The sequence below is a fragment of the Centruroides vittatus genome, unplaced genomic scaffold (assembly GCF_030686945.1).
Source record: "Centruroides vittatus isolate TY-2023 unplaced genomic scaffold, ASM3068694v2 contig_3118, whole genome shotgun sequence".
Classification (NCBI taxonomy): Eukaryota; Metazoa; Arthropoda; class Arachnida; order Scorpiones; family Buthidae; genus Centruroides; species Centruroides vittatus.
Window position 1 is genome coordinate 355038 of NW_027122009.1, and position 16743 is coordinate 371780.

General features: G+C 25.8%; 2 protein-coding genes across 4 annotated transcripts in view; one reads left to right on the top strand and one right to left on the bottom strand.

Annotated features, from left to right (window-relative positions):
- The window catches only part of LOC136973217 (uncharacterized), a 232433-nt gene that overhangs the window by 84434 nt on the left and 131256 nt on the right, over positions 1–16743 (bottom strand). For all 3 annotated transcript variants that reach the window (XM_067267918.1, XM_067267919.1, XM_067267920.1), the window contains 3 exons: positions 2942–3103; positions 903–1031; positions 399–513 (listed from right to left, as the gene is read on the bottom strand). In XM_067267918.1, coding sequence (XP_067124019.1) covers positions 399–513; positions 903–1031; positions 2942–3103 — 406 coding nt within the window. The remainder of the gene's footprint in view (positions 1–398; positions 514–902; positions 1032–2941; positions 3104–16743) is intronic.
- The window catches only part of LOC136973219 (tetraspanin-9-like), a 52230-nt gene continuing 40304 nt past the window's right edge, over positions 4818–16743 (top strand). Inside the window, exon 1 of the mRNA XM_067267922.1 lies at positions 4818–5014. The gene's annotated coding sequence lies outside the window, so the exon portion shown is untranslated. The remainder of the gene's footprint in view (positions 5015–16743) is intronic.

Consider the following 16743-nt stretch of genomic DNA (forward strand, 5'->3'; position numbering starts at 1 on the left):
TTTATACTCTTATTTATATTCACTATATATTTATATATTCACTCTCAGGAAGAAGAGGGCTCTTCCTCATCAGCAGGCTGCCTCATTGTGGTCTTGACCGAACTCATAATAGGCTTGCTAAGCAAAACCCTCTTAATTTACACAAGGTGGAAAGAGTAATAATAACAATAATTATACTGTAATAGAAAGTATAAACAGGAATAAACTTTTTAAAGGAACATAGTTTTAGTGATTCAATTGATTGGTTAGTTAACCTGAATATGCATATATTTTGCCGCCCGAGACGAAACCCTGCATGGGGTAGGAATATAATTTAAAAATCTACCCAACCATTATTTTACGCGACTCAAATGTTCTAAAAATGTTTACAAAATATAAAAATTTATGTAAAATTTTACCTGGTTTATTGTACATTCGACATAATTGCAAAACTTGGCAAATTTCATTTTGGGGAACGTTTCCGTCCAATACAATTAAAGGAGATTCCAAAATCGAACGTTTATACTTAAGAATCTAATAAAACAAAATATTGAATATATTCATTGAAATTTAATAGAAGACAAAAAGTTTAGTTAAAATAAAATCAATGAAATTAATTTGATTGTTAACTTTCTGACTTTATTTTGCACAAATAAATTTTAATAATGTTTGAAAATTAATTTCTGCATATTAAATTTCGTTGTTTATTTAAATTAGTTAATTTTTGTGTCATTGCTCAACTGATTTAATGAAAATCGCATGTTTTAATTACTCGTAAGTAACAGGTTTTAAATTAAGATTTTTTTTTGTACGCGTTTTCAAATAAATGCTTTAAATTACTTTTCTGCTCGGAGCAGATGAACGATAAAATAAAAATAAGTTGAGTTTTTATAATGTTTATTAGCTTAAAAATTGATACTTACGTGTGACATGTCGATGAAATCATGAGCTTTCATATCTTTGATTCCAAATAAACATTGTCCATTTACATTCAAAATAGCACAATAAACAGCTGATGGCACACCCGAAAGCACTCTGATTCCTTGGACATCCTCAATAATCAATATAATTATATTAGTATTTAAAATATTTATCAAAATATTCAAAATTTAAACAAATTACTTTCTAGTTATTGCTATTTTAGTTTAGTATAATTGTTTTCGACATATTTAATATTTTAGAAGTATTTCTTGTAAAAATTTTACATGCTGTAAAATTTGATTATGAAATTAAATTTCCCTTCTTTTCATATAATTTACAACAGAAATTTAATATAAAAATGCAACTTTTTCTTAAGTTAAATAAGTTTATTTTTTACATAAAATTCATTTAAAAATCTTTAAACATTTTAATTCAATCTATTTTAAATAAAAATAGAATTCATAATTTTATTATTTAAAAATTATTTTAATTTTTTTTTGTAAGATTTGCTTTTAAAAATGTTTTAATCTATGTAAATTGTTATTATTTTTTTTATCTGTTTGATAAATAGTTCCCATATAAACAAGAAGTTGTTTGAGTTGCCTTTTCCAATGTCTGGAATTTGTCATGCAGCTTTTACGTCATCAGCTGACACAAAATACTTTTAGTTAAATTTGGAGAAAGCTTTCTCGCCTTTTGCCAGTTTTATTTTCATTCAAAGTATTGAATTTTTATTTATAAACGTTTGTTTCTGTTTTCATCGTTTTTAATGTCACACCAGCATTTTTTGGAGAGGGAAAAACGAATATTTTAGATCAAACCATTAATTTTACAATAAAAAAACGAAATACATAATTAAAATTTAAAAATAAAGTATTAAATTAAAATTTTATTAATCATACTTTAAGTGTTTTCAAGTTTCTGGGGACTACAATTTAAAAAATGTATTTAATATATTTATATATATACATAAATGCTTTAAAATATTATTTAAATTTCTAATTCAATACGATTTCATTAATAGTAATTATTTTACTTAATATTTAAAAAATAAAAATCTGACTTTAAAGAAAATTTAAACTAATTTCACGTTTTAATGGCACGTTAAAATTTGGAAAATATAAAAGCTGAAGTAAAATTACAATTATTTTAATCCTTTTCGTATATTTTTAATATTTAAACAGTTAAATTTCTAAACATGTAATTTGTTCTCGTAAATAATTTAAAACTAAACTTATTTATTATGCTTTATATTTTTGAAATAAGTTTTTGTTGACATCATTCTTAAAACTAAAATACCTCAGTTAAAATATTTTTCTAGGAAACTAAATTAGAAATTTTTGTTTGCAGTGTTAATATGAAGTAAAATAATATAAATTAAATAATAAATAGTTTAATTTAGCATTCTTTAAATTTTATATTAAAACTGAAAGTTTCTTGAATATTTTACATAAAATGCAACAAAAATTTAATCTTTTATTATTTTTTTTTTAATATTATTTTTCAGAAATGTGAACCATCAAATATAAATTTTAATAAAACATTTACCGTACAAAAAATTAATGTTATATTCTTATATTCTTCATTAATATAATTGTATGGAACTTTAAAATTTTAGATATTTACTAAAATTTAGAAAATAAAAACAATATGAAAATACAAAAAATAAACAAATAAATAGATATATTTAAAATATAAATATTAACATAAATTATTCATTTACTAATAATTAATTGTTGATATTATATATATTTTTTCTTTAATAAATTTTTTTTTCATATCTAAAACTCAAAATTAATCATTTAAAGTAACAGTTTAAAAATAATAAATTATTAAAAACTTAATCTAATTTTATAAAGGTGTCAAGTTTAAAATTTAAATGCGATATAGATATTTCCCTAAAGTACTAAAAATTTTAAGGCAATTTATTTTATGTAAATTAACTCAAATTATTTTATTTTTTAAAGAATAAAACAAGTATTTCACGACTTTACAGTATAAATATTTATTATTTTCTAAATATATATTATAAATATGTTACCATGTTTGTATTTTGATTCAGAATTGTTTTTCCATTTCTATCGTCACCAATAGTAGATATAAGTAAAGGATCTTTCCCTAATCTAGATAAACAGTCGGCAATATTCCTTCCAACTCCTCCAGCAGAAGATTGAATCTTTCCCGAATAACTTCTACCATCGTGCTGTAAATAAATAAATAAAATTATAATATAATTATGTAAATTTATTCATTAGAAAGTATTCGTGCGTGAATAATGCTACTGAAAACAAATCTTGTTAAAGGGAAGGTTAGACACGCAATAATAGTTTTTATGCCCGTGGCCAACGATTATCAAGTACTAGTTTAGTTTACAGTGTGCCAATTTACAAAACAATCAAAGCAAAATTTAATTTAGCTAGATCTAATCTAAGATAGGCTATACAGTTAGAAAAATACTAATTAATTTATTAAGCAATACCAAATTTTCATCTACAAAATATTATTTAGATATTAGCATTTATAAAAAGAAACTTGCATGAGTAAACTAAATTTATTTTACTACTTAAAATAGTAAATAACGTAATAAGTTTTATGTATTACCAAAGAAATTTTATATAATAAAAAAGCTTTAAAATGTGAAAAAAACTTGAGGAAATTCATGCAACGAAAGCTCATTAGCTAAGAAAACATTATTTTAATAGCCATTATTTAAATTTTTGTTAGACAACTTAATAATTATATCAGCTTAGACTTTGGAAGACATTTCATCTAATAACATACAGAAAATTCCAAAGTCAAAGCCGGATTTAGACTTCTTGTGGCTTTTTGTTACAAAATACAAAAGGCCCTTTCTTCTTTAGCAAATAATATGCAGTACGTATAAAATGTCTTTGAGAATAACAGGAGGCCCTAATCTATAGTTTACTTAACTTAAACATGCCAGACCGATATGGTCTGGCATGTTTAAGTTAAGTAAACTATAGATCCTGTAATGAGAATTACATATCATTAATTTTATCGAATTCATATTTCTAACGACATAATATAAGTAGTTCGTTTACTTATTATAATATAAAAATGATCATTATATAGCCTACAAAATAGAACTATATTTTATAGTAATAAATCACACGAATCGGAAAAGAATAATTAGATTTAAACGGACAGATGCGCAATTTCTTATAGAATGTTATGTAGGCCTATATGATATATAATACATTATATTTCAAACAGGAATGTTGCTTCTTATAAAGTTCTAAATATGACACCGTATCTTGAAAATAATTCATCAATGTCTTTTATGCCCGGATATAGTAGATATATGGGCAGAAAAACATATGGAAAGAAATTTCCTGAGTAAAAGTGATCCTGTCCAGTTAAATTTTGATCGATGAACAAAGTTTTATTTACATTCAGTATTCGGTGGCTTTTTAAACTGAAATAATTTGTGTAAACTCTGCATACGGCGGTGTATTTATTATATTTCATTGAATCCATATTAAGTTTCTTTAATCACAAAAAAAAAAAAAAAAAAAAAAAAATATGAAGCAAACTTTAATCTTACGAAATATTAGATTAATAATATTTTAGGCATTAAGCCATACGAGTTTATTACTTAGACGGCTTCTTATTTCGATTTTATATCAGTTTATACTAAAGAATTATAAGTTTTAATTAATATAAGCTGTTTCAATCAGCACCAGTTTGGCGTGTAGAGATAATATATAGCAATAAAAAATTTATAATCAAGTCCCGTTTTTAAATGCATATGAATTATTACATCTGGTATTATGTATAAATGTTTGTTATACACTTTACTATAGAAAAATAAGATTTAAATTCGCCATAAATTAGAAATTCGATAGCTTTGATACGAAGATAAACCACAGGAGTAGTAGTTGGAGTTTCCCTTCTACCGCAAGGAGTCGCACAGCATGGAATGACGTCAAATGCTTGGTCGTATCGAGGAGGGGAGACCAAGATATGTCTGCAGTTGAGAAAAGAGACGGCCGTCTGCCAGCATCTTGTTTATACAAAGTGCGTGGCTTCCGCGATAATTCGGATCTATTATCGAAGACTTAAACCCGAAGGAAATGTTTTTTGACATATTAAGGTGAGTCATATATAATTCGAATATTTTTTTTAATATTTGTTTTTTTGCTGTTATACGACGATTCATAATCCAGGAGGAGATTCTTCTCAAAATGTCATCTTTCATCACCCGTATGTTAATTGTTTGTCGTCTAAATCCTTAAATACGTCATTAGAAAATCGATTTATGTAACAATCCTCTCTCTTTAACTTGTTATACGATTTGTAATAATAATGTCGACGAATTAATTAATTTATAAAATAAATTTCATATAATTTTTTCTTTATCGTCCCGGACAGAATTTACAAAGTAGAACTCTTAACGTGTCATACAAAAATAAATAAAGTATTTTAAGGCAGATGTTGATGAAAAATTGTCTGCGAATTTTTTTTAATTCGCGCGCATTTCTATTATTAAATAAGTCAAGAGTTTCTGTTCTTAAAAAATGAAAGCTAATGTCTTACACGAAAAATTGCCCCACAGCTAACAACTGATCATCAAATATTCAGACGAATGAGTTAATTTTTTATTGTTTAACTGAAAATTACTACTATTCTTTTTGTTTAGTAAACCAATTTCGATCTTTCTGACTCTCACAAGATTGATCTTATTCACTATTTCTGTCACGTGTTTCGATCTGAAAACATTAACATGAAATTCGGTACAACGGCCTAGAAACTCGCTTGGGAAATTCTTTTTGTTTCGTAGATGTTCGCGTATACAACACAGAAGCAAAGCGTACCTTATAGAAACGGCTTTGATGATACTCGTTAAACTATATTTGGAGTGTCGAGTGAATGTCGGATCTGCAAAACAGCCGTAATTTTGCGACAAATTTATTTCTACGCTCCACCTAATCTCCCGAGATTTCTATAAAAGGTTTAAAAGGTCCGCCCTCGGATAATTATGCCGTAGCTCGAACTGACTTCGTCATTTTCGTGATTTGTTTGAAAATAGAACTTAAAATGACAATCGTTAACGGGAAGAAAAAAAAGAATATTTTATATTATTATTTACAGCGTGTTCCTGAAAGTATTTCCTCGATAACATTCGGAAAGATTGATGGAAGCGCCCAAGGAGATTTTATCTCCGGATGCTGACAGTAACATTCAATAAGTCGATCTTATCAGTCGTCGACTAAAACACTCCATAGATGAATTTCTCTTCAAAACTGTTATGCTTCACTAATTTAAATTGTAAGGAAGCCAACAAAAATTCGAAGAAAGTAAGAGTTTTTCAAACAAGTTTCGATCTCGATTTTTCTTTTTTACGGATATAAAATTGAATTTCTTTACGCAAAGGAAATGTTTATTTGATAATAGAAACTTCAGTTAATTGAAACAGCCGTGGACACTAGTTTAGTCGAAAACATTCCAATCTTCCTTACATTCCGTTCCTTCTAATCGTGTCAATGAAAAGAAATAGAATTGTTTCGTGTAATAACTTCCTCCTTGACCTTTCAACATTTTTAAGTAGACGACGTGAATTATCGTTGAACAGAATCAAGATTTCAGAAGTGTCCCTTTCTACTTATCAAGCGGCAAGCAATTAGAGTAAACACTCATTGATTCTTTTTATCTCGATAATGATTCGAGACGAATATAGATTTATTATGTTTATCAACTGCATAAATTATTATTACTGTATTTTAGAAGAAGGTAATTTATAGATTAGAAAAACAATTTATTTATAAACTGTATGAATTAATTAAAAAGATTATATAAGATGAAAATATAAACCAAGAGATAACGCACGGGTTATATCATCTATAAGAAAAATAAACATTATGTACCGTTAATGTTATATTCATTTCATTTTCTTTCGCAAAATCGATTTGTTTTATACTGTATAAAATTCTTTTGTTTGTATTTATTAACTAATTATTCTTTTAACATGGATTGATAACGTTTCAAATGTTGTTTTGTATAATCTTGTATTCAGATTTTTTATATTAAAAATATATTTTATCAAATTTTATGTAGAATATAACAGAGGAATATAATTTATTGAAGTTAAAAGTTATTTTGGACGAAAGTAAGCATAATATATTCTTTTATAAAATTAGTGTTAGGTAAAAAGAAAAATATCTGGATTCAAAAAAGAAAAAAAAAATCAAATCTTTAGGGAAAAAATACAAGAAGAAAGAAGATAGGTTTAGAAGTAAAAAAGTAATTTTTAATTTAAAAATATATGAAGTGTAATAAATGTAGTAAATAATCAATATTTATACATCTATATATAAAATTATGGCGTGACTTTATACATCGTCATCTTACGATTAGTTTTATATTTAATTGAAGAGAAAATTCGTTCATTTATAATATATTTTGTATTTAAATTTTAAAATACTTTATTAATCAAAATTAGAATAAAAATTCATCAAAAAGAATATTTGCATTTAATTCAAATATCCAAAAAAATAATGTAAGACATTTAGAATAGACTTCATCAATTTCTTTATCACAAAAACTAGAATAATTCAAAATAATAGAAATGTATCAAACGGTATTTTCTGTACGTTATTATTTATTGTAAAAAAAATATATATTTTTTAAATAGTTAACCGAGTAGATAAAATAAGATGAAGGGAATAAACTCGCGCCTATTTAAATGTCTTACTTAATTTATTTACTGTATTGAAGTCGAAGAAATTGTAAGTTATATTTATCCTATTGTAGTTCAAGAAATACAAGCTGTCGTAAGTAAATGAAATATATATTGTAAAAGTCTCTTCTAACTGACTGTATGTATTTATTATAAATGCGTATTTGTAGAATATTTCTTAAAATATACAAAATAAAACATGGAAGAAGACTTTCGGAAAGGAATAACGCTTTAACGTTTTCAGAGTCGGCCGCTGTATTTGCATAAAATGAATAATAAATTCGAATAAATAAATAAATAAAAAACATGTTTACCAAATATTTATGTCTATTTTAAAACTTTCAATCTTCCAACACGATACGTGTTTTCTCGAGAAAATTGTTTAAAAGCTTTTAAATGTTTTGATTTAAATGATTTTTTTAAATATCAATAGAAATAAGATTTGATTGCGGTTTGATGCGTACGATGATAAAATTTAATATCATTTAATGTAATAATTGTTAATTTAATTCCGAGTTATTATTTTAAAAGAGAATTTCGTCTAGGCCTGTTCTTATAATATTCGTATCGGAGAAATTTTCTTATTTTTATTTTGTGAATGATTATTTAACAAGATATAGGCCTAATTATTTTTAAAGATTATTCTTATCGAAAATGAATAATGTTCGAGCGCTGGCTTATAAAATAAATCCAGTAGATTTCTTCGATTTATTTTTCTAAGTTTGTTTATATTTTGTTTTTGATATAATTTCTTTAATGTTTTAAATACAGAAAGTTGCAGTAATACAAAATCATTTCTGGAAGTAACATTTCTCTTGGAAAGAAAAAATATAAATCCTCATCTAGAAACAGAATATTCTTTTATAAAGTGAACTAAATTTTGATAAAAAAGAATTTAAATTTTACCGACTTTTTAAATGTTTACATGATTATCGATTGTGGAAGATATTTAGATCTTACATATTAGAAAACAATTTTGTCTTTAAGTTCTAATTTTAATATATTATTTAATTAGACTGCATAAGATATTTTAGTATATATTATTATTAAAATTTCTATTCTGTTATATTATAGAATAGTATGAACTATGTTTGTTTCTGTAAGTAATAATGAAATATTTTAATCTTTAATCGGCAAATAAAAAAATGAATTGATGTTAACAAATGAACTGAAATTGTATCTTTATGAATAAATAATATAATCGAAATAAGCTAAAAATATCGTATTATCAATCAATAGTTACTGTTTTGTCAGTAATTTGTCAGTTTAAAGTTATAAAGGGCTATTATCCGTTTTTATCTGTCTAATCTCTGATTTATTAGTTCTAAATTAGAATGAAGTATTGGAATAAGGAAGCAGAAAACAAGAACAAAAGGGTACTATTTAAATGAAATAACTGACAATACTTTCCGGTATGTAATTATTTAAAATGATTCGAAAAGATCATTTGATGGATCATATACACAATGATTAAAGCTGAATTTAGTTTTGCAAGGAAAATTGATTCGTTATATATGGACTAAAAGTTCTCTAAACTAGTCTAATGTAGAATACAGATAGTTCATACTGCAATTATATTACTCTCAATACCGGGAATTGATAGTTCTATGAATTACATTTCTCATTGACTACACATTTGTAACCGGAAATTGATAAGGAGAGCAATTACTCAGCGATTTCCAAACATGAAGCGCAGAAATCCTTCCCAATTGTTACTGTTGAAAAGGACTCGAAATAATGTTACATCCAGGAAATATTTAGAAATAGAAATAAACTGCATCGGTTTATTTCAAATGGTTCTCCAAACATCTACAAAAATATTCGATTTGATTCTTTATAGGGAAGATCGAAAGGGAGCTAGCTATTTTCCTCCTAAAATAAATGCCCTATTTTTAATACGCACTTTCTAGTTTTAAATTATTTTACAAGCATCCAGACTGTGCTATTAAATGGATTTATAAGGCGAAATTTATTTATTTTTGTTTTTGAGGGTTGCTTATGAAGATCGTCTTCTTCGTAAAACTTCTACAGTAGATCTGTCCCTGTTTCTTTTTTTTTTTTTTTTTTTTCAAATAAAATATAATAAATTCAAAAGTTATTCTAATATATATTATTTATTTATGTTTAAAATTAAGTTTATAACTTTAAATAATGAAGAACATATGAAATACGTAACAAAATTTTAATTAAAAAATCTCAAAAATTAAGAAAATATGTTCTAATTAATATAAAGAATTTTATTTCTGGAATTTTTTGCTACGTAGGCTATTGTTAAATAAACTGTATATTTAAATTACATATTTTTTTCTTTTTCTGTTATAATGTCATGTTATAGTGACCAAAAATACTAGTTTTTTTCAATTTTTGCGATTAATTTATATTCTTCGTATACGTAAAGGAGATTATGTCGATGTAATCTTAATTAATTATCAGTATAAATTTAATTATGTATTTGATCATTATATTTCCTTAATAATTTTAAAAAGACATTAAATATATTTAATCAAAGTTTTCTTTCGTCGTTGAAAATGACGATTTCTTAGTAAAATACAAATTATACGTATATATTATCCAATCTTTAGGAATTCATAGTGAATTTTTTTCATTAGCCGTAATTTTATTATTTTTATGGATAATTTCCTAGGAATTATGTTAGTTCAACTTGAATGAATTATTATTATAATTCTTTTATCGAAAATTTTTCAACTTTTCCCCCTTCAAATTATAGGATACGATTATAAACATCACAAAATTCTAGGGCAAAATTTCTCGATAAAAAAGTTTCGACCATATTTTTTATTTTTATTTTTTAAAGAACAATATTGCTTATTTATTATCAGGGCCGTCAGGAGCTTGTATGGACCCGGGGTAGATTGCCCCTTTCGCCATTTTTTTTGTTTTGAACACATTAAATATGTAGAATGTTTCTTTATTAATGAATAGCAGTCTTAAATATTTTATGTTTTGTTAGTAAAAATAGTCTTAATTTTATAAGGATAGAAACACCACCGAGCCATAACTTTCTGAGCTCTAGAAAAATCTCCAGCTCCCCTCTCGACGGCCCTGTTTATTATTAACGTAATAATTGTTCAGATTTGGTTGGCCCCATCATGGTCCACCAAGCCTGCACTACTATTTTGATCAACTGCATATTTTCTTTTTTCCCCCAAAAAATGAGTCTGTCCTAGTCTGTCCTAGACACTAAGATGATAGCTTAATCATTTAGTCCAAACGTGTTGGGCCATAATGGAGCCACCTATCTTAAATAAAAACCTTGAATAAAAATTTGTTTCACCGGTTTTTAATTCAGATTTTTCTTAAAAACGTTTTTCAATGTAATGTTCCTAGTAACGAAATATTTAAAATTTTGGTAAATATTTTGAATGGAAGCAGAGTTATTTTAAGTGGCTCCTTCTCTTAACATTATAAAAGGGAAGAGCAGTAACGATAAATTATAGAAACCTATTCGATAAGGGGGGTCTGAGTCAGATTCAATCGACACGTTCCAAAATGACGAAGGTTAGAGAGTATTGTTAACAGAGAATAGAGTTCCTAATTAGTGAAGACCAAACTTGAACGAAGAGATCTCGAGTCAGAAAATCGATACTATTTTATTATGAAATTATTTTTGTATTGAAGAAACATGAAATTAAATCAAGTGAAAATTTAAATTTCTTATTTGTAGACATTAACGTTTCGTCTTAATGAAATTCTGAACAATATAATTAAAATATTTCAAAGATTATTTTTTAAGAAGTATTTGTTTTATTTGCCGTACAGTTTTTTTTCCTGTTTTAAATTAGTTAACTCGCATAATCCTTAAATGTATTTTTAATTTGACTGGCAATTTTAACATTGCAATGTTCTAATAAAGAATCTTTTCATTAATTCGAATCCAGGAGTAATTAAAATTCAAATGTTAAATAAAGACAAACTAAAGATAAAAATTTAAATTAATTCCTTAATAATAGCTAAAGTTTAATAAAGTTTAACAAATGTAATTCTTTCGAAAGAATTGTTAATATTAGCACATTTTAATAAATGATGAGTAATTTATCTCTAAACTTTAATTCGGTTTCTCAGGCATAAGTCGAGTAGCAAAAATAAGAAATGGCGAAATTAAAACATACTCATGCTAATCCGGTCTCTCAATTATCAGGTATACTCAGAGGCGGATCTACATAGGGACTAATAGGGCTTAAGCCGTGGGCCTCCAAGTGTCAAGGGCCCACAAGAAATTGAATTATCATACATTTTTTAGTAATTTTTCATTAACAATGAGCACTTGTCGCATATTAAAAATAGTTAATATTAATAATATAATAATAATAATGATAATTTATAGTATTATTTGTATTAACAAAAAATGGGGGCCCCATGGACTTCAATAAGCTCTAGACCCCGAAAAGATCCGCCCTTGGGGATACTCCATCCTGGTCTATCTCTTTTATTCATTTTTTAGAATATGCAGTAACTTTTACAACTGCTTTTTTAAATTTAATGTTAAATTTAATTCTTCATCACTGTACTGTACATAATTTCACAAAAACAGTACAGCTCTAAAAAGTATCGGTACCGAAGAGCGAAAGGTTAAGTCATTCATTGCCTTTTAGGCAGGCTTTAAGTTTATACACTCTCAGTAATCCGGCACCCCTGTGTGCGAGGACTGGCCGGATTAGCAAGAGTCTAGTGAAATTGTTAATTGCTTTGAAAAATTTGAGAAAGAAAACAAGATGTCGAACCGATTTGAACATTATTTTAATAATTAAAATTTTAAAAATTTTTTAATTTAATTATGTTAAGTCTATTTTAATGACATATTTATTAATATAATGCTAATAAATTATTTTTGTACATAGTAAGTTAATTATCACTATAAATCATTCTAGAATTTTATAGAAATTAACAAGATATTGGTATAAAATAGCATAATTGTTAACGATATTTAAATTGTTTTTAACATTGTAATTTATTTATTATTCATTATTAATTTCTCAGTATATCCCTGATGTAATCTTGAACTAATTTAACTGAATACATAAAGTAAAATATTCATTTAAATATTTTAACTGAAAAAAAAATCGAAATTTTTATTTCTTCTGGATTAACGACAAGGATAAATTCTAAATAAAAAAAATTAGAAATGTTCTTAACTAATTAAATTATTCGTTGCCGTGTCATCCATTTAATTATACAACGGGCTTTAATACGTGTTACTTTCTTTTATATTTGAATAAATCTGATTGGACTTCTTAGGTATAAGCCGGTCAATACGCAATGTTGATCATTCTATATTAAAGTACAATATGGCATAATAAGTGCTCTTATAAAGAACTACTGGATGACATGGAAATGGATAAAATTCCATCAACAGAGTCCGGATTCGATTCTTGCACGAAGCGAATTCTACCATTTTTTCCCATGTGGAACCTCGTAGTCCCGAGAGTAAAAGAACCTTTTTAACTTCTAACTTTATTTTTCAGTGACTTAGTCGAAAAAAGACTGAATTATAATGCGAATTTTTAAACAGACTATCGATAATATAAGATTTTTATTTTATTTTTTAAAAAATAAATAAAGCTGAAGTGTTTTAACTCTAACAAAAATAAAACCAAATATTTATATAGGCATTGCTCTTATTTATAAATTTTGTATCAATGTTTAATGAGTGTAAAAAAAGCGCTTAATCGATAAATGCGAATTATCGATTTCTAATCAATTCCAAGTACATCTCAGCATTTATTTTCTAATTATAGATTATATAATATGGCATAATATAAATAACGATATTAACGTTAGACTAATTTTGAATATGTTAAAATAGTTTACTGTGTATATTTTTAGATTCATGATGTTATATTTAAGTTTAAATATTTAAATATCTAGTTCATTTTCGTGTTAACTAGTATAAATTTATGATTATTTATTAGCTTTTAATTAAAATAGTAATTTACATTTTAAAAGTAGTAATAAAAAAATATTACAAAAGAATAGAAATTTAAATAAATTTTTGTATAAACACTATTTTAAAATATTTTGAAAATTAAAATTGAACTTCGCATGAAAAATGTTAAAATTGATATAATCTTATGGTATGCTGCCAAATCATATGAATTTCGACATAAGCATATTTATGCATATGATAACGTTAATAACACGAATTTCATCTACCCTAATAAATTATGAAAACTTTTTAGTGTAGTTTATAGAATTAATTTTTTTTATTTTGTGTATTTTTTCTGCACGAACATCTGATACAAACAAACACATACTGCATTATAGGATCTATTTTTCTTTCTTTTTTTTTATTAAATTCCCTTTTTAGAATTCGGTCGACATTATAAAAATTGACCAATGACATTTTACTAAGGCTTTTGTCGTGTATTTTCCATACAAACGTATTATTGGATGAGAAGCCTACAAACACAGAATCCGAAACTGATGATGGTTAGAATTTACAATTTTAAAATAAATTTTGGAATAAACAGATTTAATACAAATGAAATGATTAAATTTATTTTAAAAAACGGTTTATCACCATTTAAATACAAATAAATTTTTATTGTGAGTGTAAAAATACGTATAAAAATATCATATTTATAAAACTATATTGTATAATTTTATCTATTCGCATTATTTAGTTATGTAAACAAATTCAAATTATTAAAATATAGAATTATTATTAGATAATAGAACAACTAAACTAATTGGAAAAGGAAGCTGTTTTAGTTACTTATTAACTTCTAATTAGTGAATGCGGTTGATGAAATTATTAAGTCCCATTCTCTGAGTAATTCGGGAGAGATAATTTAATTAACTAAATTTGTTGAAATTCAGAATTGTTGTTAATTGGCAAAATAGTACTGAATGTGTCTTGTATCAGATGTTCGTATTCAAAATACTGTATTCGCTTCTTTGATTTTATGAAAATCTTTTATATGCATTATATAAATAAATATTTTAAATTAATTTTTAAATACAATAAAGCTCGCTTATGTGGTATACAATTTCTGGGCACATAAATGAGGTAGTCATCCAAATGGGGTGGTAAAAAACTGACATACAAAATTGTAATTTGAGACCTCGTACTGAATCTTACTAAAAGTTTGATACAGACTATAAAAGTAAACAATAAATAAAATAAAATTTTACATAATACTATGCCTCCTTTCAAATGTACAGTAATTCAAACTTTCATACAGGATAATGTACTGAATAATAGAATATTGAAATACAAATTACTAGTATAGTAAATTGCAAGCTATTTGCAACAGGGTTTAGTCAAATACTATATAGTACAGTGCTAAATGAAATGCCTACCGGTACCGAGTGGATAAAACCACTGAACACTAGTTGTTGAGTCGTGGGTTCGCACATCAACAGGCTGGCACCGTGGAGTTTTCTGAATTTTTTTTACTTATCTAACACCTAAATAGGAGTCAGTTTCTCGCAGCAGATCGCTCGTGTGTTGCGTTGCTGTATTTCACCAAACCAAACTAAATGAAATTATTTAACTACCCATAGATGGAATTAATGTGTTTATGAAATGGTACTAAATGTTTTATTTAAATATTGTATTTTACAAGAGAATTCAGAAAAAAAAAATTATAAAACGAAGTCACTAAACATGCAAAAGTGTCCAAAGATTGGGAAAAAGTGTTAACAATTAAACCAGCTTTTACATTAGGCACATCGACATTTTTCTTCGATGAGTGTTGCCATTGACGTTCAGTGACGTAGAGCGACCATCGCTGATTTATATAGTTATATTTTATAAAATACAATCGGATTTTATATCAAATTATTGAACAAGTATATAGTTGTCTTTCTTGTTACTAAATTCTGGAGATTAATTTTCCTAGTATAAATGATTTTTATTTTATTTTAACGTCGTCTGTCGGAGGGATCTCGGAAAACTGTTCCAAAATTATAGGAACAACGCTCACTTCCATTTAAAGCGCTTTAGATAATACGTTAAGTGTAGGAATGTGAAATTTTCCCGTTTTGTTGGCCACGTAAATGGGAATATACGTCACTTTAGGTCACTTCTGTGTTGGCCACTAAAGTGGAGTTTGATTTATATTAAAACTTATGCAGTTTTACAGGGAATTTTAGGATTTTCCACATAAGCGGGTAGCCACAAAGAGAAATTTTACTGTATTTTGGCGTGTTTAAAAACGAATAATTGTAGATTAATATTATTGTGTTCATTTGCCAGCTTTTTTCTTTTAATGCAATTTATAAGTAAATGCTCAAGAAGAAAAATTTATTAATCCAATAAACTGTTTTTGAGAAACATCTTCATTTGCATAACATCAGAATTAGACCATAAAATTTTAATCGAATCCGTTATTTCAAATTATTCAATTTTCATTAAATCATATATTTATAATTTTATATGACATTAATTACAAATATAAATGTTTTTTTCCGTAAATATTGTAGAATTACTATTTATTTTTATTTTTTTATCATTACAATGTTGCATAATAATAAATGATTTTACTAAAGTAGTTATTTTATTTACACATATACAAAACAATACAGAGCACATGCTTTTTCCAGCTCTTTCTGTAAGAAAACAAAAAAGAAATACAGACCTATTTTCCAATTTGATTATCAAAAAATACTCAAGAAACATTCAATTTTTCAGCATAACCAAAAGCAGACCCTTTAATTCTTGTAATTAAACTTTTAACATAATTAAATAAGCCGTTTTCTAGTTTAATGTTTTTATATAAAATTTTGTAATACAAGCTTTATATGTAGAAGTAGAAACATCGTAAAGTAATTTTCAGAGTAAAAATCCGAAATTTACAGTAATAAATTCTGCAGTTCGGCGTGCATCGATCATTTCATTTCATATAAAGAAAAATTTCTTTAAAACCATAAAACGGCTTATGACCAATAATCGTGTGACGAATTCGCATAATAAAATTTAAAGAAAATATAAATGTTCAATTTAAGGAAATTTCTGGTAAGCACTTCAGGCTTGTTAGTCTGAAACCTTTCTTGATAAATGATCGATGCGGGCAAGATTCGAGAAGTAATATGATCGTCTTTCTGGCATATATAACTCGACAGTTTCATATTTCCGGAATATTCTATATTAATAAAATCAACTTTAACATATTTGCATTATAAAA